Below are 21907 nucleotides of genomic sequence, written 5' to 3' on the forward strand. Positions count from 1 at the left end.
AGGGTCTTGATTCATTATCATTTTCAGCCTGTGTACCATCAACTGTGTACCATTAACTGTAGCAGCCCCTGGCTGATACACCCAGGGTGTGGATTAGCGAGTTACTAAAGCTGGGTGTGGCTGACATTTTAGTGGATTACAGACAACCTGCACCCCTTGTACACAGACAAACATGGAGGAGTCAATGGCACGCTCATTAGATACGTCGCCCACCACTGCTGCCCAGAACCAAAGTGACACCAAATTAGCAGTAACAACTTTGACAGGATAAATGGTAGACTGGCCACCACCATGTGAACATTCGGATCTATCAACTCTTGGGAACTGGATCTCTCACTTACTAGGTTTTATCTCAATGGCTGGGTCCAATGCTTGATTTTGAACAAAACTAATTTTTTTTTGGGAAAAGGGCTGGAGATAGCTACAGAAGGAGGGAGAATCACAAGTTACGTCTATGCAAACTATCATAATTAGCATAAGGGCTGAGGGAATACTAGAAACTATGGAGTTTACGGGTGGTTTTGATTGGAACCTTTTATCCTCACAGCAATGTGGAAAATATACGATTAGGACAAAAAGACTTTTGGGGTGGAGGGGAAGCGGGGGGGATGTGTGCATGCATGCTGCATGGTGATCACCCAGGCCTTGCAAGTGACAGACTGTAGACACGTGCTTATGAGCAACAGACTCCTTGAACAGTTCTCCTTTTCACTTTTAAAGGAGAGTTGCAGGAGGGGAAATAACTGAAAAACAAAGCCCTGAGTCAAAAGAATGTGAGTGGACTTTAAAGGCAGAAAATCTCCTCTAGTGAGATTTCAGGAAACTTCTGGTGAGGAGGAATTATGAGTTTGGTCTGGAAGGCCTGAGCCAGGTGTGAGTCCAGAGAGACATGGGGTTAGTATATACAGAAACCAGGTTAAAAAAAAATTTAGTGCTGCAGGTTTGACTTGAAAGCTGCTAGTGTCAGCAATGACCTGGGTAGAGAGATGTTTCCTTGAAAACGGCTAAAATTTATCATACTTGGTCACACTGCAAGGTAGATGAAGGCCAGGGAAGCCTCTTCTGAGGGAAATTCTGCAGCAAAAATTTTTTCTTTAGGGTTAGAAGGAAAGAGAAAACCCCAAACCAGTATGCAGAGATCATTAATGTTTATGCAAATGAATCACTAACCAAGAAAACAAGGAAAATAAAAGGAACAAAATGAATTTTAATGGACATGTGCTTTAAGCATGCCAACAGACAACACACCACTAGAGACACACATCAAAAGCAATCACAGTGCTATGATCAAATGATGGGTACATGTGAACACATCCTCTGCAACCCCGCCCCCCGACATTGCTTCTCTTTAGCGATTAGTCCGGAGTGCTTTAGTGGCTAGGCACACCCGAGATACTTAAATCATGAGGTGAACATAAATGCAACGTGACAACTAGTAGCACAGAAAACACCTGATTGGTTTTCAAAGTGCACAAAGCAATGCTATTTTCAAGTGCATTAACTTGAGTCTCTGCATCATCACTCAAAGCAATAAAAAGACTTTTTCTTCTTCTGATACAATCCAATTGTAATTAAAGTTTTGTTATGACAAGCTACAATTTAGAAATCTAGATAAAAATAGGCATGATAAAAATGCTAAAAGCATCATAGCACTCCTTGTGTGCTTATGTGGTTCCTTTTTTGGAGGGTCTTCTAGATACAAAACATGTCAAATTGGGTATCAGTCCTGATGATACAAAATTTAAACTAACACATGCACACACGCATATATATATATATATGAAAATATCACATATATACATATAGATCAATCAAACACAAAATATAATTTGGAGCCAGAAACACACATTAGAACTCCCTAATGACCAACGACAGAGCAGAATTTTTTTTCTAAAATGAATTTTGACGTGTTTTAAGGCAGAGACCCAATAATGATGCACACTAACCCCGAACATAAGAAGCTTGGCGTCTATCTATATACCCATCTACAGTCAGAGTAGATAGATATGTACATAGAGATAAGGAAAAACAAACAAGATGCTATATGACGTTATCCTGACAAAAGAAAAAAAAGACATGCATCATGAAATAAAAAGACAAATCAGACTTAGCTCATGAAGAACACATATCAAAACAGGTTTCTGATTCCACTAACACATCTAAGTATGGCAAAGGAGCAAGTGAATGTCTCACAAGGCTTTGATGAATAATATGGATTTGGTTTTGTTTTTATCGGTACCAGGAAACCATCTCTGTCAACAGCTTTTATTTCTAAGGAAAAGGATTTCTGTTAAAACATTTTCAATTCCTGCTGGTGGCCTGATAAATACCATCCTAAAAGCTTTCTTTATCGGAGAATTCCACAAAATGTCTTGAGAAAATGAACAATGAATCAGAACATTAATCCAAGACATACAGTGGAGTTTGTCTACGGAGACACTGACATGACTTCTGAAGCCAGGGTGCGCGCGAGCACTCCCAGGCATGGTCCACCAAATGCAATGTTCAAGTAATCAGGATGAACCACAATGGCTTCTGTTCCATTTGTTTGAAAAAATAAAACAGTTTGACACCCTGAAGTCATCGGCTGAATGGAGAGGCAAGGAAGTCTGCGAGGCAGGCTTCTAAAACATGCTGAGAACCGCTGTCACCTGCTGCGTCCTGTGTCCCAGCAGCACTGACAGGGAGCAAGACAGAGGTGGTTGCAGCAGTCAGTGGGCACTTTACTCCTGAGGCTGGCTGCAACATCTGTGCAAGGAAGCCTACAGTTTTCAATTCAGGACTTGGCAGGAAAAAAGTGAGACAGGAACTGGTTTGTAAAAAGTAATAAATGACCCAAGGGTCTGAAACGTTTGAGATTGTGTGCCTAAAATTAAAATCACTTCCAGAATATATCCAACTTCCCCCCTTCCTTTTTTTTTGTCATCTTCAATAAATGAATGCATCTTTCATGGAATGTTACACAGCTGACTTTAGGCTTTAATCTTAGTATAGGACGTCTCCCTCCTCATATACCAGTCTTCCTAGTTAATAGTAAACTACTGCAGGTTAATAACCTCTGTAAAGGGGGCTGCATATAGCATAGTACTGTGCCCTGTTAGAATAACTGAATGTGTCATACCTGTTAGATTCTAGTTTTCTTCTTCATTATGCTGTAATCTCATTTAATTTCATTTCAATTACTCATGTAAGGATTTCGCTGTAAAATCTTAATAAAGTAAAAAGCTCACAATAAATAAACAAAAAATAAGTATGCTGCTTTAAGGCAACTGGGCATCCATCAGTTAAAAGACTCAAACATGAATTAAATGCAAACAAATATGAAACCAAGGAAGGCTATGAATTAAGAAAAAATTTTAACATTTTGGGTGAAGTTGAAGCCAAAAAGTCAAAACCAAGAGGATTTGGAAAGGGTGATTCTTGGCAAATGGTAGTAAACTTCACAGTCCAGACCATGGCTGGTCACTGGCTGTCCGTCTGCTATTAAAGTTTTTGTAGTTTTGGTAGGTTTGAGAGCGGTAACTAACCCGTGGAGATCCCTGTTCAGCCGGCAAACCGTTTTGGGAAACTTGTTCTCCTTTTGAAGTATCCCTGTTAGGGAAGGGGGGAAAGGAGGAGGAAGGAAAAGGAAGAAGAGGAGAAAGATGAAACGGTAAGAGAGGGTGGGGAGAACATCATCACTCAATTTTATTATGTGCGACCCTTTCACATAATGTAATTCTTTTAAAGTCTGAAACTTCCAAGTGTTTTAAATAGGCTCTAGATAGAAAATATGACTACAGGAATGCCCCATGCCCCGCACCCCACCAAATAAAGGCAGCATTAGAGGTTGCCATGGAGCTCTTACCATAGCAAAATAATTAGCTGTTTGGAAGTAGAGAATAATTGCTGCCCTCTGTGTGAAGTTACTTAGAACTTTCAAAAAGCATCACCACAAAACCACTGGCCTAACATTTGAGCAGTTCACTCCATGCATTTAACCATATGGAAGTTCTGAGCATCCTGCGTGTGCGTGCACACAACGAGAAAGGGCACTGTCTACATTCTATTTCTGCTACCTACATAGCTGTGTGACTGTGGACAAATCAGTGTCCTCCAAGGTTAGTTAGGGGTAACTATACAGACTTTAAATGGTTTGTAGAAGCAATCAATAGTCAGGGCATGTGGTTAGGCCTAGCAAAGCAAGGCTTCTGAAAGATCCCCATAAAGCTCATTGGCCGCTGGAGCTAAGGGCCCAGTCTCTGGAGCTGCTAAGACTCACCACTGCTGCTGGGACTCGGCTTCCTCTGAAACCTTCGTGCTCGGCTCAGGAGAAGGCGGCCGCCTCTTCCTCTCCTCTTCCTCTTGCTGTCTGCGCACTTCCAGTAACTCCAACTAAGAGAAAATAGAATGATGTTTGGTAGAGTCCTAGACTCTGCCTCTTTTCAGAAAAAGGTTCTAAGAACCCAGGAAGTCCTCCAGTCTAGTTTGCTAAACTGGACCATACTGGACAAGAAGAAGCTCTAACATCTTGGGCCAAATGGAAGGTTCACAGGAACTGCAGCTACGACCTAAAACTACAGGAAATGGTCTATTCCATGGGCTGGCAAAATTCCTGTCAGTTGTTTGCAGGACCCCTGGGAGCATGGGTTTAATTTCTAAATTAACTATGCAACTCTCAACTCTGCTGAGGAGGAAAGTACCTGAGCCTGAGGGTTCATGCTGGACTCTCCAGGAGAGCTCAGACAAACACCAGGGACAGAGCTGCAATAATTCTCAAGGAAGCCGCTTGTGCTGTGGTAGGGATCTGTGTTCAGCCAAAACCCAAACAACACATTAAAAAGCCACAGAATAGTCTAACTGAAACAAAGCCATTTAATGAGTCATATGGATGCACCAGAAGTACTCTGTTTTAACACAAACGTATGCAGGAACACTTTAAATGCTCAGAACTAGAAATCAGAAATACCATTTTTGTACACTGCAAAGGATCAGCTTTCTACCAGGAATGCAAGAGTCTTGGGAGAGGAAACACCAGTGCACAAATCCTATTCTAAGGCCTTTATGTTGGCAGAAGAGAGAGGATCAGGAATGGGGAATTAACAGCAGGCTAGGATTAAACTTCTATTTGATGGGAATTCGAATTCTGAAACTCTAAAGAAAACTTTAAGGCCATGCCCCTTTAAGTGCAAAACTTTTATGAGTTAGAGGAGAATGGAAGATTTGAAGAAAAAATAAATGCCACCAATCAATCCCCACACAGGAAGCTATTATAAGGGATCATAAATCCAAGTGCCCAGGAGGTGACTGAGGAGGTAAACAGTCCTGACCCTCTCCCTAGGTCCTGCTCCACAGGAGCCACCCATTTTAAGAAGATCCTCACTGCTTGAAAAAAACAAAAAAACCAAAACCGAGCGATCGTGTGAATTCCCTGGTCTAAGAGGCAAGCAGGAAGAAAAGGCTGCCTGTGGCACCAACAGGCAAAGGGCCCAGCCGCCACTTACTGTAGTCAGCCTTTCCAGGGCGGAGAACCTCTCATCCCAGGTTGCTGCAGACTTTTCAAATGCCTCATGGCGCTTGATGAGCTTCTCCACCTCGTCCACGCTCTGGCCTATCTCTCGGCTGGATAGGTACGGCTCCTGTCCAAGCAGCCAGGCCTCAGCCACACTGGCATCTCTTGAGAACTGATGGACCTCCAGAACTGCATGGGGTACCATGAGTTAGTACACGTTGGCCAGGAGGTGACCTGGCAGTCAGGACAGCCTTATCTCCTGGCACTGCTGCCCTCTGGTGATGGCTACCTGCATAACCAGTTATCGTCTGCTCTAAATTAGCCCTGTCTGTCCAAGGCAAATGTAATGTGAGCCACACACACAACTTTCACTTTTCTAGTAGCCACAATAAAGAGTAAAAATAAATAGGTGAAATTAACTTTAACAGCATATTTCACATAGTATGTATAAAATTATCATTTCAACGTGTAGCCAATATGAAAAAAACAACTGAGATCTGTTACAATCTTTTTTCTTCTAAATTTAAGTCTGATGTGCATTTTATACTTATGGCATACATTCACTGCACATCTCAATTTGAGACACTTCAAGTTCTCAAGAACCATATGTCGGACAGCAGCTATCACACTGCCCGGCACAGGTCTATAGTGAACGCTTTGCTCACTCATCCCCACTTCATGAGCTAAGCCTTCAGAGACCTGCAGGAATTCACAATCTACACCTAGCCAGATGGTGCAGGCATTTTTAACTCACCCTCTGTTGGGTGGTAGTTCTGTGTTTTATTGTGGGGGTTTTAGAGGGAGAGAAAAATATGGGAACGCTACAGATGGTGGGAAACAAGGCTTTTGCTCTGTTTCATTCACGGAACACTAGTTCCACTCTGGTCATGAGAAGGCAGGTTAGAATCTGGCTTTGCGCTATAGCTAACATTGATTTTCACTGCATTTCATGCAGCAAAGCCTGGGGTCATTAAGGTAAAAAATGGACTGTGGGCAGCATTAGTGTCCCAAGGAGCTGGCTAGCTGTCTGCTTTCAGCACCTTGGTAGCCTCCAACATGGCTACATTAGGAAGATGCTACCTCTGCACTAGGGACTTGTTGGCTTTTCAAGCCAGGGACTGTGCATGTCATCACTGTGTCCCTGGTGTACAAGCTGGTGCTCAGTTCAGTGTATGACGTGGGTTTTGCTGAACTAAATGAAACTGCTCCACAATTCTCAAAACATACATACCAAATCCTTCTACAAAGAATGGTCAAAAAGTGGGATTTCTGAGGGCTCTGGGCCCAACAGAGTGTGCTATCAAACCTCTCAGAAAAGGCTCTTAGATTTGGTTTCTAGTAAACACCTATGACATGCACAGATGGGGTTAGCATATAAGGACAGAGCCCAGAGTTCCAACACAGAATGGCAAAGCATGGTAAGCAATGCTTGAATTGGGCTGTTAGTGCTCATACCAATTATGAAATGCTATTCCCAATAGTGTACATTATAAACCCTGTATTGGCTCACATATTTCCTTATAAAATGAGAATTAAAGACAGAATCTAATTCACAAAGTCACTTTGGGGAGTAAATACAGAAATATATTTAAAAAACCACAAAGCACAATGCCTTGTTCACAGCAAAACCTTAATGGATGTTAGTTTTTATTTTATTACGTTATCAACATTCCACTAAGGGCACCAAATTTAAGACTTAATGAGACCAACTTTCCACCTTGTTGACTCTGAAGAATTCTTGAAGAGAAATGGGGGAGGGGGCTTAAATCTGTATTCCCCCAGGCAGGTGCCAAACTGTCATCCCTCTGTTGTCCCTACAGAACACCCAAATCCCACCTATGACACAGAGATCAATCATGGGGTAAAAAATGACTATGCCATAGGAAGCTTCTTAAAAATAGTAGTTACCATGAAATGGTGAAACGGGGCACTAAAAAGGCATCTAAAACTCAAAAAAATCTTTAATCGATAGCATTAATGTCTTAAAGCAGGAAAATAAACTTGCATGCTTTTCATGGATACCCAATAAAGCAGAAAGGTAAAGTACATCCTTACTCAGTCTTAACCATTCCCATCGGTCTTCCCACTTGTCGATCATTTCTTTCCTCTTTTCTGTCAACTGCAGTAACTTTTCCTTGATCTGTATGAAAAACAGGATCCCCGGGACATCTTAATAGAATAGAAGGCACCACATCTTGATGGGGTATTTTATACTAGAAAAATACATTTTCTGCAGAGACCACCATTAAGCTGAGAGGTATCTAAAGACTGCTCAATCTGTAGGGGAGCTGGGAGAGGAGAGAAAAGCATGGCACTGCTCCTTCCAGAAGGGGCTGGAGGAAGGCGGGGCAGCCCTGCTGAAGCTGCTTTGTTGTGAGGAGGCTCCCTGCAGCAAACACATTCAGGAGGGGGACAGCAGGAGGAACAAAGCCCTGACCTTTTGGAGAGGATGCCCATTCCCATGCAGGGGGCCATACACTCAACTAATAATTTACCTCTTTATTACCATCATCCTAACCATAATCACCAACCATGCACTCAACACCAAATTGATCTAGGACATATTCAGTGGACAAGTGGCATCACCTAGAAAGAGTACTGATGGGGGAGACAGGGAGTCCATTTTTCAACCTGCAGCCCTCAAAAATTATCTTCTGTGCCACAGATTTACCAGCCTGGCCCTAGAGTCTGGCATAAATGTTACTATTCTGGACGCACAGGAAAGAAGTTTTAAAATATATGTGTGTGTGTATACGAATGTAAACACATTATCTATGACACACACACACACATATAAAATGAAGTCATTTTACATCTTGATACCAGCTGCATTTATCCTGCAGCTCCAAAGCAAAGTAGCATCCTACCTCCTCAGATGCATAGTGTTTTCTCGCCAACAGGGATTTCCCAAGTTCAATGCAGGTTGTGAAACTGTCATTACGTGCATCAATTTCAGCTTTGATGCCTTGATGATTATTCATTAAGAGTTCAACAGATGATACATCCCTAAAATTAGACAAACAATGCCTCCATTAGGAGATCATGCGTTTCAAAAAATGCGTAGGTTTTAAAACACAAAATTAATTTGAAGGAAACTGATGATCTTTCTGGTCTGAATCGCTTCCTGAGCTTAGGTTGGGTCACTGGAGCCAAGGCACAGTGACAGCACAGTTCAAGACCAGCCAGGCAACCAAACTTTAGATGATGGCTACTTTTGTTTTTGCGTGCATGTCTGAATAATTCAGAATGGTTGCCAGGTGGGTGCCAGAAAAAAACTTTGCAACGCAAGTCAGAAAGATTCTCTTCTAGAAAGCAGAGAAGCAGTCATAGATGTTCCAATCACACCCTTGATGAGTGAGCTGTCAAAGATTCAGGATGTGCATATCAAAGAGCAGTTAATACAGTCTCCTTATTCAGACACAGAAAGAGACATAGGATGGGAACCAGCCCAGACAGCAGTGACCAGCATAGATCAAAACCTACGGACCCTGATCCAGAAAATACAACTGCTTCAAAAATACATATAATAAAAATATTCCTTTTATTGTGGCATAGTTTATTTCTCAATTACAATGGGGGCTGGAGCTGGCAGAAGGGTGAACTGGAGGCCGGGCGTGGTGGCTCAAGCCTGTAATCCCAGCACTTTGGGAGGCCGAGGCGGGTGGATCACGAGGTCAAGAGATTGAGACCATCCTGGTCAACACGGTGAAACCCTGTCTCTACTAAAAATACAAAAAAATTAGCTGGGCATGGTGGCGCGGGCCTGTAATCCCAGCTACTCAGGAGGCTGAGGCAGGAGAATTGCCTGAACCCAGGAGGCGGAGGTTGCGGTGAGCCGAGATCGCGCCATTGCACTCCAGCCTGGGTAACAAGAGCGAAACTCCCCCCCAAAAAAAAAAAAAAAAAAAAAAAAAGAAGGGTGAACTGGAGGTTTAATATATACTTCTGTGTTCATCTATTAACTTCTCTTCACTAATTTGCATGAAATGAAGCCAATGATACAAGAAAAATATTAAATAACCCAGGGACACCATTAAAGGAGATGTTGAGGGTGACACTTTTAATAATATGCATAAAAAGGAGATAGAGTGGTTTTTAATCCAAAAAACAAGCACAGAAAAATAACTCAGAAAAGCCGTATCATTTGCAAATATGGGGCAGTTATTTGTGCCCAAGGTACACGGCTACTTGAAGCATGAGGTCCTGCTTCAAGCATGGATGTGGGCTAGAGGGCCTGAGTGACTGTAGAACATGGGAGCCAGGAGTGGGGAGAATGGGAGAGGCTTTGATAACCCCAGGCCCCCTATTCCCTGGTAAAGATGTTCAGAAGGCAACCGAAGCAGGGGTGCTGCGCCCCCCACACTCCAAGCACCTCCCGATCGGCGCTCGGGCCTTGAGGCTCTCAGGCAAGAACTGCTTTCACAGCTCCTGCTTCTCACTGGAAAACTCCTTCTATGTTTTAACCAAGGGCCAATGAGTCCAATTTCTTCCAGGCTGGAAGCATTACCTTGGCTTCTCCTGGGCCTCGATCTGCCGGATGACATCCTCCATCCAGAGCATAAGGTCGCGCACCATGCTGAAGAAGCGGAACTTGTCTCCCGTGTCCACCAGCCGCACCCTGCGGCTCTCACAGGCATCCAACAGGGACTTCCAGGCTTCCAAGACTTCGTTCTCGCGCTTCTGGATGTCGTCGGCCTTGTCACCCGCATAGGCTGCCTGGAGGCGGGCTGCGTCCTCCTGCAGCTGCCTCACCTGTGAAGCCATGTGGGAGATGAGTGAGGTCGGTACATGGTGGCCTTTCCACCATCACCCCAGCCCCTCTTCCGCTCTGCTCACACAGTAAAGGGAGCACGGAGTCAAAACATGGCCTGTGGCCCTCAAAGAGCCCGCAGTTTCACTGGGGATATCCAAGTTTTCTATAAATCTATTCAACTACATTAGTAAGTTCTGCATGAATGATAAAACAAATGAAATGCTACAGGAAGACTGGCAGGAGAGCTTAGTCAGGAAAGTCCCCTGGAGGCAGCCTGGAATATCTGTGTGGGACATATTCAGATACAGTTAAAAAAATAAATACCTCATCTGCTATCTTGGGGTAAAGATAAAATGTTTTTATAAAGAACAGCAAACTGCCACGAAGAACACATTTTGAAAATTACTTCCCACTGCTATGTGAATACAATGTATGTATTGCCTATAGTTCTCACCATGGGACTTTTACACTCACAAAGTATAAAAATGTGGCATCCAATGTGGTTAAAATAACTAAATGTTAAAGAAGGTGAAACTTGAAATAGCTAAATTTCAACAAAAACCTTATAAAACTGAAAGTTAACATTGAGAATTGTGATTTGGTAAACGGAGCCAATGATGTACTTCTAGTTACATCTACATATTTTGGTTATCCTTTTCAGCTGTGACAGGCGGAAGGAAGGAAGGAAGGAAGGGAGGGAGGGAGGAGAAAGGAAGGAAAAAGAAAAGAAAAAGGAGGGAGGGAGGGAGGGGGAGAGAGAGAGAGAAAGAAAAGAAAAAAGAAAAGAAAGGAAAGACAAGACAAGACCAACAAACCAATACAGAGACTGGCATGAAGAGAATGTTCAGAGAGCAGGAAATGCAAATGAGTCTCAAACATGAAAAGATGCTTCATGGAAATACTGTAATGTGTCATCTATTTAATTGGCAAAAATCCAAGTGTGATGATATATTTGTCAGTGACCTCATTCTTTGTAGACAGGAGTGTTAACAGGCTACAGCTCCTACAAAAGGTAAATGGGCAGTACCCCCCAAAATTATAAATGCAATACCTTCTGATTTTATGATCCTACTTTGGAGAATTTATCCTACATATATTCTTGCATATTTAGAAAATGAAATACGCATAATTATTTACTGCTGCAGTGTCTGTAAAAGCAAAAGACTAAAAATAAAGTAAGTGTCCATTAGTGAAGGACTCGGTAAATTAATGATGGTTCATCCAGCAGGAGACTCCTACGCAACCATGAAAAAGAATGAGGAAGGGCTTCTATGTAGTCAACATGAAAAACACACCAAGATGACTAAGTGGAATAGACAGTGCAGACAATGTGCATAATATTCTTCCTCTGTAAAAACAAAAATAAGAACACACTCTTACCTTTTTTGGGGGATGGTGTATGTCTTTATAACTGAAGCTAATAACTGCAGCTAATTTTACAGTTAAATTTTCTCCTTTTACATGTCTTATATAAAGTACATAACATTACTAGTGCCACGCTTGTGCACAATGTCTAATTAAAGACAAACACATAGAGGGGAATGGACACCCAATCATCATTTACTGATAAAGCTGCATGATCAAAGAAGTCTGCAGACAACTGTCCTGGATGACGAGAGCTTTTAGATGTCTGTGACAGCAGTATTTGGAGAAATGCTAAGTGGAGTAAAAGGGGGTGGGGACGGACAGCACTAGGGCTTGCAGGGAGGTGGATTACTGACTCCTGATTGCACAGAAGGACTTCAGGTGATAATAGGTTAAAAAAAAAAGTAGTTTCTGCAAAAGACGCAGAGAAGAACCAATGGGCTTTGGTTTCCATTGTGATTTGATTTCAATATCCCAAGGGACTTATGGAAATATTCTTTGATTATTGCCCAGGTTTAACTTGAATTACAATGAGCAAATTCCTAGGAAATAATTTGAAAAGCTAATTTTCCTACACAACGAATCACATTTTTTAAAACACCTTTTTCCGTGTTTCTGGTTGTTTTCTATAAATTTCTTCTCACAATAAAATGTAAAGTAGAAGAGGATAGCAAGTGAAAATTTCTACAAACATTAACTATTGCTTTGCACAAACACTCAAGACCTTCATCAGTGCTATGTGTCACTCCCACTGCTCCTATGCAGAATGGAGACAGTGGCAGGTCAAGCTGGCACAAAAGGAAACAACCAAAGAGGAAGTACCACGTGCTCTTGGGAGCCTGCATCAAGAGCCTTCCCTTCTGCTTTGGTACTCTATGAAAATAAACCCAGATCAGGTCAATACCTGCAGCAGGACACACATCCTTTTTACAGCTATAAACATCATAGCCCAGTGGGTGTGGTGAGGTGCAGACTGTCAGACTCGAAGGACTAGATTCCCACCCTGGATGTTCCGAGACCCTTCTTGGGCTTCCTCATCTCTAAGTCTAAGGAGGTGAAGGGATTTAATGAAAAAATGAGAGAGCAACTCCACTATGTCTCAAGTGTCTTTCAGTTCTAAAAGTAAATGATTTTACAGGTGCAGAGGAAAGACCTACGCTACTAAGGTGTTTTCTAATTCTATCTCTAGGTATCCCATGTTTCCCTAAACTTTTGTAATCCCATAATAATTAGAAAACATTTATAGAGATCTCACTATGCTATACATTTTGCATCTCAATCCCTAAGCTATTAGGGAACCAAAGCTTAGAGAGGTAAATCAAACTTGCAGTCACAGTGACAGGAATTAAGAATTAAGAGGAAGTGAGAGAGAACCACCACCACAGAACAAATCCCAAAGTGTACCAAAGCCATCTACAGGCTGAGGCAGTAGACTGGGTCAGTCCAAGGCTGTATCTGGGTGGCCTGTTTCTGTAAATAAAGATTTACAGGAACACAGCTAGCTCATTCATCTTCTCACTGTCTATAGCTGCTTTACGCTACAATGGCAAAGGGCAGAGCTGCAACAGAGAGTGTGAATCTCATAAAGCTGAAAATATTTACTATTTGGCTTTTAACGGAAAAAGCTGAGATAATCTAGATACTCAGTATACTCTTAACAACAAGAACCAAATCCCTGACATCATCAGGGATAATATCTTTAATAAAACTGGCTTCTTCTCTAGGACCATGAAACTTAGAAGAAAAAAATACAATTTGTTTTTCAACTAAAAGGCATAAGACTAAATAAGAAACTGTGCAGAGATCAGAAAGGAAGCTAGAGAGTGATTAAACCAGATTTTGCTATATTGTTACACTTTGTCAAATATCTTTTAAACAAAGCCTTAGCGCCAATCATTTTATACTGGGGACCGAGCAAGCTAAAATGTGAGAATCCAGTTTTTTTTCTTTTTCCAGGCATATAACTTAGAACCTGGTTGATAAAAAATAGTAAGGTATTATTTTGGAAATTGTTCTGGATGAATATGCTAACATAATAAAAACTCTCGCTGAGGCCTGTGATTTGCACGCGTCTGTGTACGCATCAGGTTTATTTATTTTAATTATGGGGACACTAATCTAATGTTTGCAAATGTGGCAAATGTAGACTTTTATGGACTGGTAAGTTCTCCCAAATGGAGCACTATTACAAAGTGGGTACATGTATGTGCTTAATTGGGACAATTCTTTTGAGGAGCCAAGGAATAGGGAGATACTCAGAGATGCAAGAAGATGTTCTATGGAGAGAAAGCCTCCTCACCACCCATGGGCGGCTGCCCTACCCACCTGTGTGCCCAGAGCCTGGATGTCATGCTCAAATGTAGTGTGCATTCTCTGTAAGGTCTCCACTGTATTCTGATCTCTCCCAAGCTCCTCAGGGAGTTTCTTGTGTTTGTCCTGTATGCGTCCAAAGATCTCCTTGGCATCATGGTAAAACTTGTGCAGTTCATAGGATGCGGCAAGAATCTGTGTTCTTGTGTCAATGAGCTCCAGGAGGTCGGCCCAGGCTTCGTTGAGGCCATCCTTCCATTCAGCAATGGTGGCGGCATCTGAATGTCCAGAGTTGATGAGCTCATCTGCCATGTGATTGACCGTGTCCACGCGCTCCTGCCCAATGTTCCCAGTATCTCGGGCAAATTCCCGGAATCGTTCTTGTAACATCTGAAACGAGGATGGGTGAGGAAATCAGTGAGCCCACTGTGAACTATTTCTTGATCACATGAATAGCCTTTGGAAATAAACTGCCTCTAAGCAAGATGTAACCATAATACTCATGATTTAAGAACAACAGATCTTAGCTCGAGAACCTCTTAGCAATCGGGTTTCCTTCTTGCTCACTGCAGCAGAGTGACGCACTACCTTCACCTCCTTTAACTACTGGGGAAAGCGGTGCACAGAGAAGTTAGCCAATCTAAATGCAAGTCACCTGCTTATAAAAGAAACGCCACCTTAAAACTAAACCCCAAGACCTCTGATTGGAGTACAGGGCATCTTATCTGCTCACAGATAAGGCATGCAAGTGGCCCTCCACGCCATCGCTCACTGCACAACCAACTCACGCACTGTCTGAAGTACTTGCCGTGACATGCTCATAGTCCTGTCCCAGTTCATGGGACCCTGCGACCACCTCCCTCTCAGCGATCCACTGCTCCAGGTCGTCTACCTCCCGGTTGAGCTGGAATAGCCTGTGTCTCTCATCCAGCTTGCCTCTTCTCTCTTCAGCAAGGTCTTTCAGACCAGCGTACAGTTTATCCACTTTGGATTGCCGCATGCTAATGCGTTCACTGAAAAAGAAAGGGAGCAATGGGGAGAAAAAGCATCTTAAATGTCAATTTTCTTCAGGGAAAAACAAATGAGGTGGAGATAATGGGGGAGCATATTACATCGTATTCCTCAAAGGAAACTCTGGTTAACCTACTTAGCATGAAAAATAAAACTCTGAAATTAGCCACAATTTGAAGTCACTTGAAGAGCCAATATGTACACAACGTCAGTAATTAAGGTCAAAGGCCATCCCTAATGTAATAGTGGGGGTAGGCGAATGTAGGGGGTAGAGGGGGAGATTCTCTCTGCACCACTGGCTCTGCAAATCAGCATTTTCTTTGATGTTAAAAGTTAATGCAAAATCTTCCCAGTCAGGAAGGTGGCAAAATAAAAAATAAAATAACACAAAATCCAGAGCGGTCTTGCATTCTCTGTTACTACGCTGCCTGAGGGACAAATGACATACCCTGTGTGGCACACATGGGCCTCTACCTTCTCTGGGCTGAGTGCTCATCCTTGTTAGGAGGGCTGGATCAGCCACTCCCATCTTACGAGTCCCAGGTGTGCAGTCAGGAGACTAAATCCCCCTCCCTCCAACTTCTCCCCAGAGTAATGGTCTCAAACAAGGATATGAGAGACAAAGACATCATTGCACTTATCCCTGGAGATGACAAAGAACCCTTTCCTGGGAATCCTGATCATGAACATCTTAAGAGCCTCCGACAACAGAGCCACTGACCTCATCTCCCCCAATCTATCTTGGTTAAATGCACAAGGCCAATTCCTTTCCAAGTCGTAAAAGGCATTTACACAAAAAGCCTAAAATGACTGCTTTGGCAAGTTGATACAGGAGCCTGGTACAGAGTAGATGAGTACCACACACTCGGCTCTCTTGTTCTAATCACTTGATGTGTAAGACTTAGGAGGTGTTATTTTGTTCTTCCTGAGAACCCCTGCATTTTACAGGTCCATGCATTCTTGTCTAATACTCCTCTTAAAACTAATAATTACTTTCTTAAACTGCATGACTTTTTCAACCCAAGGGTAAGTGCTACCACTATCTGCATCCATGCAGGTCAACCTGTACTTCTTATAATTTTTATTTTTTTGAGACAGGTCTCACTCTGTCACCCAGGCTGGAGGGTAGCAGTGTGATCATAACTTACTGTAGCCTCAAACTCCTAGACTCAAACCATCCTCCCCACCTCAGCCTCCTGAGTAGCTGGGAACTACAGACATGGGCTACCACACCCAGCTGGTTTTTGCATTTTTTGTAGAGATGAGGTCTTGCCATGTTGCCAAGATTGGTCTTTGGTCCCTGGCCTCAAGCAATACTCCCTCCTTGGCTTGCTGAAGTGCTGAGATTACAAGTGTAACCACTGTAGGTTGACTGCCCACCCTAGTCAACCTGCAGTTTTGACTCATGACACCAACACTCTTTTAGGAGAGCCTTGGCAAAGAGGAGATATTTAACCCACAAGAGCAATTTCTCAATATAAGAGTTCACCCATTCTAATCATGAGGCCTACCGGGTCTGTTTTAAAAATGCTTCTCAATGATTTGCCTTACTAGCAATTCATGATGAATGCTGCCACATTTTCTTTCAGTGTGGGTTAGCAAGGGACCCTCGCTGAGAGGAATTGAGAGCCGGGTCTCACCTTCATGAAGGGGCACTCACCTTTCAGGATGGCTGTCAGCCACCAGGGCCCGGCTGGTCTTGGAGAGCTGATGCACAGTCTCTGCATAGTCCTCCACAGCTTGTTCTAAGATCTGGTGCTTCTTCAACATGGAGACAGCACTCTGCTCATCCTGCAAAGACAGGAGAACGTCACAACCATAGCCATCCCCTCTGGCCCTACACCACCTCAAGAAGTGACAGACTAGCTGCTTAGTGGGGTAGAAGGAAGGATCAGTAGAAAGAAAAACTCCAGGGGTGTGGAATGGACAGTGGAACACAGAAGTGTTCCAAGAGCTTCCACATGGATGGGACCACAGAAGCCTGTGCAGAAGATAAATATGAGGAGAATGCAGAATGAGTAAGACCACTCTCAGAGAAAAGCTCAGGCAGACCAAATGTGCCTGGCTCACTGGAATTCCTCATGGTCCATCAGGTATGTAAATGGCAGCATTCCTGGAACCTTGCAATACTTTCAAATTGTCTCCAAGCCATTTTCAATTTTGTAAAGTTTAGGGAACCCATAAATAGACGGCAGGAAGGACTCTGGCATATTTCAAAGATGACAGGACGAACCTGGTCTTAATGGCACACTAGGATTCAGGTAAGAAAATGCTGCATCAAGGGGAAACCAGCAGCTGAATTTCAGACACCTTCATGCACATGGGGTCCCCTTAACACTTAAAGGCTACAAGGGAAGTTTCTACAAAGACAGCTGCCAACAGAAAGCAAGTTCAGGGTCTGAATCTGAGGTGCTCCTGGGGCAGGACTGCTTCCCGCCTCCTCTGACCTTGGCCTTTTCCTCTGACATCATGTACAGCTCCTGCTCACTCATCCAGGCTTCGGCCTCGGCAGCATCAAAGTAGTACTGCTGGGCCCTGTGCGCCTCCTCCAGCCGCCTGTGGCGTTTCTCCGTCTCCTCGATGAGGAGACCCCACAGCTGCTTCAGATCGGCAAGCCTCTGTCTGATGGCCTCGGCATTGAGGCTGCTGCTGTCTGTGACGATGTTTTGGCTCCTCTCAAAGATGTCGTCAATGCGAGGCTGGTGCCCCTGGATTTCTTTCTGGAGGGTCTGGAGGGAGCAGAAAACACACACAAAGGCTTGCTAAATGGCAACCGCCGGGTGCTTATGTCAAGCTGTTAGGGCTAAAAAGAAATCGCAAGGCTTCAAAGCTCTCTGCCATTCTCGGTCTCATAATTTAAAGCAATTATTTATCAGACAGAGCTAGCCCAAGCAGAAAGGCTTACCTGGTTTTTCTTTATTAACAGCTGCACAGTCTGGAGGTTGTGGCCATGATCCGTGGAAGTTGCCAAAGGCATCCTCTCTCCAACCCACAACTGGGAAGAATTGTAAGTAAGTAGTCAGATCCACTCAGAGGAACAAATATATGACACAAACAAGAGCAGTGACGGGCAGTGAGGGACAGCAAGGGTGAGCTTCAGAGAGGGCCCAGTCCCCTCAGGAGGGCTTTCTGGGGAAGCAGGCCCTTGTTCTCCAATACAGGGCTAGGGTGACTCTTTCCAACTTTACCTCATCCTCAAGGTCAAACTCACTCTAAGTCCTCACTACTTTTAAAAAGCCTGTTCTAGGGTCGTTAAAATCCTAGAGTATCTCTAGATAATGTGAGAGAAACAATGGAGTTGTATGTAGTGTGAAAAGGGAAAGAAACTTTAGACCACATAGAGTGTGGACTTTGACACCTCAGCTTGCCAATGTGGCCCACGGTGAAGCTGACCAAGAAGTGAGAACATGGGCTTTAGGGCAGGCAAGGGGGCTTGTGGAAAAGCCATGTGTGCAGCGGGGGTCAACTCACGATCTCGTCCTCCACATCCCTGTTGAACTGGTGAATCTCTTTGGAGGCCAACAGGTTATGCTTCCTCTCGTTCAGGGGTTCCAGCAACTCCATGAACTTGGTCTGCACAGTGAGGCGCTTGCTGTCCACCTCGTCGGTGCTCTTCCCTTCCTGACTGAGGGCCTGGGCTTGGCTTTGGAGCTCTTCGATCTCCTTCTTCCGTACTTCCATCTGGTTCTCCAGCATCTGAGGGCAGAGAAACAGCATCAGGGCTCAGCAGAGACTATCTTTGGCAGTGACAACTGCTGGGCCTGGGACTTGGCCACACTGCAAAGACAGCCGCGTGGGCCACTGGATGGGCCACTTACCACTGACTTGCTTTTTCAAAATCAATGGAACTGTTTTCCAGTAAACTTGAGGTAAATTCATTTGCCCTTAAAGCCCTCTACTGTGGTGTAAAATAAATGGCTACTTTTATTATCCATAAAGTACCTTGAACAACTCAGATAACTGTCACAAATCAAGACATTAAACAGCAAAGTACGTGAATATTTCTTTCATGTAAAATGCAAAATTGCATGAGATAATTATTTATTCAACTGTTAAATGGTGATAATACCCATTAACTAAGAAAACTATCAATTCCATGCACAAAGAGCCGACACCCAGTACTCCTAATATTGTGTCTTTCTAGTCTGAAACCATGTCTTTCTATTCTGGAAATGTCCTATGATGCTGTTAGAGCAAGTACTTTTCTGGGTTAAAAATGCCTTCCCATGGAGAGTGGACTCCTGAGAATGCGGTGGGTGAGTAAAGACTCTAAGGACTGTGGCTGTAAAACAGAAACACACCCAAGTCCATGACAGCTTGTCCACTTGCCTGTTGCTTTTTCAGCAGGATATTGACACTGGTCAGGTCTTTGCCATAGTCATCAGATTGAATCTGACTCTCTAGGCCGTGCAGCCATTTGTCTAGATCTGCACAGCTCTGGGTGAAAAGTTCAGCCTTGTTTGCATCAAAGAGCCGCTGGGCCTTGGTCTGGGTAGTGGATTCAAGGACTTCCCACATTTTATGTAAACCAGTGAGTTTCTCCTTCACCACAGCTTCTGTCTCAGGCTTTTCTGAAATGAGCTGCATTCCTTCCTGGAAAACACAAACCAGCATGGTTGTAAATAAATAGTTTGCTGCATAAAAAATGTCACTGTGAAAAACAAACTTAGGACATTTGATCTGTGATATACCCATTCATTCAACACACATAGTCTTTCCACATGAAGTTACTGCTCAATAAAATCAACAATGGCGTAGGTTGTGTACATTACATGGGTTTCATGTGAATGAAGCAATAAGCGCTACATGCTGAAATAGTTTCAACTGGGGCAATGGAATATTGAATGCTAGTAACCTGACTTCATCCCCTCCACTCCATGACCAAAGACGATATAAAAAATATTATCAGCATTATTTTGAGACAGGGTCCCATTCTGTCATCCAGGCTGAAGTGCAGCAGTGCGATCTCAGCTCACTGCAACCTCTGCCTCCCGGGCTCGTGCCTCAGCCTCCCCAACAGCTGGGATTAAAGGTGCACACCACCAGGCCTGGTTAATTTTTATATTTTTCGTAGAGATGGGGTTTCACCATGTTGGCCAGGCTGGACTCAAACTCCTGGCCTCAAGTGATCCACCCGCCTTGGCCTCCCAAAGTGCTGGGATTATAGTTGTGAGCCACTGTGCCCTGTCAAAACATTATTTTAACCATGAAGAATCTGAAACAATATAAAAGTCTAAAAGGAGAGTAAGGAGGGATGGTGAACTCCACATTCATCTTCAGTTATGCGCACAGAATCTCTCTGTGCCAGAATAACACATTACAATAATTCTGGTGCCTAGTATGCATTAGTGTCACAGGAAAAATAGAGAAATTTTTAAAAATATGTACATATTTAAAATTATGTGCAACTGTATCTGATAAATCTGTCACAGAGCAACACAAATGATAGGATCAAGACAGTGGAATCCCTGCATAAGAGCTCACAGTCCATCAGCAGCAGCCGATGAGAAGCACAACAGAAACTAAATGCCTAGTATTCGTTCTAAGATAAATCAAGTGTTTTGTACCATCTGGTTTGGTTTCAGCTTTTTTCCCTTTTGAAGGGTTGAAGTCAGGAACCCTAAGTATGAAGGGAGCTACTACTGGCTGTGTAACTTACATAAATGCACAGGTAAGACTCAGAGGTGCTGGAAAATGTGCTAAATAAAAAGGAGTTCATTACTACCCTGTTTGTTTTCTCACCATGGCCACATCAAATACTTTAACTCACCTTCTGGATTTTGTCAAGCCATTCTTTGTTGGATGCGAGTTCTGCCATGAATGCTTGATGCTTCAACCATTTACTGTGCAGATTTCTGGCTTCATCATAAGACATGTCCTGGGCTGTAAGCATCTTCTCATTGATCCAGAGAGATAGCTAGGGAAAGATCAGAAGGATTCAGAGATTGTGATCCTAGACATCAGCCTTTCTTCTGCCTGGTAAGGGTTATGTTTATGTCATATTATGCATACTATACATGTTTCCACGGCAAGAGACAACCAAATATTTAACTTCACAACTCTGACCCATCATGACAGGTGTCCATTAGATGGAGCTTGTACCTGAGCTGTGCTCCAAATAATATCTAACATTCATTCCAGAAGTACAAATGCTCTCTGAGCTAGCTTTCAAACTATTTGGCACTCATAACTGGCTTTCCCCACAAAGGCTTGTGTTTAAAATTCTGCCCTAACCAGTTCAAGACATGACCCTTTTACTCTTCCAAATATCTGTGTCAGCTATACTATGCTAATCATGATTGACTTTTACTCCATTTGGCAATCCTTCTTACTCTTTCAGTTCTTTTTATTTAAAACAAAAAAAAAACAACAAAACCCTACTCATGTATTACCTTCCCCTTTTTGCGGGTACATCTACAAGAATGCCAAAAGGCATAAATAACTTGCTCACTGTAGGGCTAGGGCAACAATGATGCCCTTTCAATGCTTCCTTCGAGTCACCTTCACCTCTTTCTTCCATAGCCTCCAGTTCTCTAAAGAACCTCTCATTCACACCAAGAACGCTTCACAAGACCTGATTTTGAGATCCAACATGTGTGCTTGGATCTGAACTGTAGAGAGCCACACAAAGGCTGCTGGCCGCTGACAGACCTGAGAAGGGAGCTCTCTTAACGGGGTCAGCCAAACGCCAGGCCCAGACCCACTTTTGCTGGCTTCCTTTCTGAATCAGCCCTTGCTCATTACTGCCTGCCTGCAAGGGCCATGCCAGATTCCCACCCCCTTAGCTGTGCTAACCTAGGAAGAGCTTTTTGTTTGCCTAGGCTGAAGATACACAAAAGAATGCAGAGCTAGCCTGGAATCAGAATCAACCACTACAGGAACCACGTCCCTTCTCCTGAGTGACCGTGAGAAGCCCACTTTTACAACAGTTACTGTCACAACAAATTTGCACCTTAAATCCTTCATAGTTCTCTCAA

General features: G+C 43.3%; 1 protein-coding gene across 8 annotated transcripts in view; it reads right to left on the reverse strand.

Annotated features, from left to right (window-relative positions):
* Window positions 1-21907, reverse strand: part of SPTBN1 (spectrin beta, non-erythrocytic 1) — a 214328-nt gene that overhangs the window by 6427 nt on the left and 185994 nt on the right. For 6 of the 8 annotated variants that reach the window (XM_032292124.1, XM_032292128.1, XM_032292123.1 and 3 more), the window contains 14 exons: window positions 20701-20847; window positions 19260-19523; window positions 18402-18626; window positions 17836-17925; window positions 17378-17659; window positions 16591-16721; window positions 14728-14932; window positions 13935-14309; window positions 9999-10243; window positions 8359-8497; window positions 7547-7631; window positions 5484-5680; window positions 4262-4374; window positions 3528-3591 (listed from right to left, as the gene is read on the reverse strand). In XM_032292124.1, coding sequence (XP_032148015.1) covers window positions 3528-3591; window positions 4262-4374; window positions 5484-5680; window positions 7547-7631; window positions 8359-8497; window positions 9999-10243; window positions 13935-14309; window positions 14728-14932; window positions 16591-16721; window positions 17378-17659; window positions 17836-17925; window positions 18402-18626; window positions 19260-19523; window positions 20701-20847 — 2562 coding nt within the window. Of the gene's footprint in view, window positions 1-392; window positions 3592-4261; window positions 4375-5483; window positions 5681-7546; window positions 7632-8358; window positions 8498-9998; window positions 10244-13934; window positions 14310-14727; window positions 14933-16590; window positions 16722-17377; window positions 17660-17835; window positions 17926-18401; window positions 18627-19259; window positions 19524-20700; window positions 20848-21907 lie in introns of those variants that run through there. The other 2 variants (XM_032292130.1, XM_032292129.1) reach the window with 2 other exon arrangements.

This window comes from Sapajus apella, unplaced genomic scaffold (assembly GCF_009761245.1).
Source record: "Sapajus apella isolate SASKATOON/1434 unplaced genomic scaffold, GSC_monkey_1.0 scaffold26, whole genome shotgun sequence".
NCBI lineage: Eukaryota > Metazoa > Chordata > Mammalia > Primates > Cebidae > Sapajus > Sapajus apella.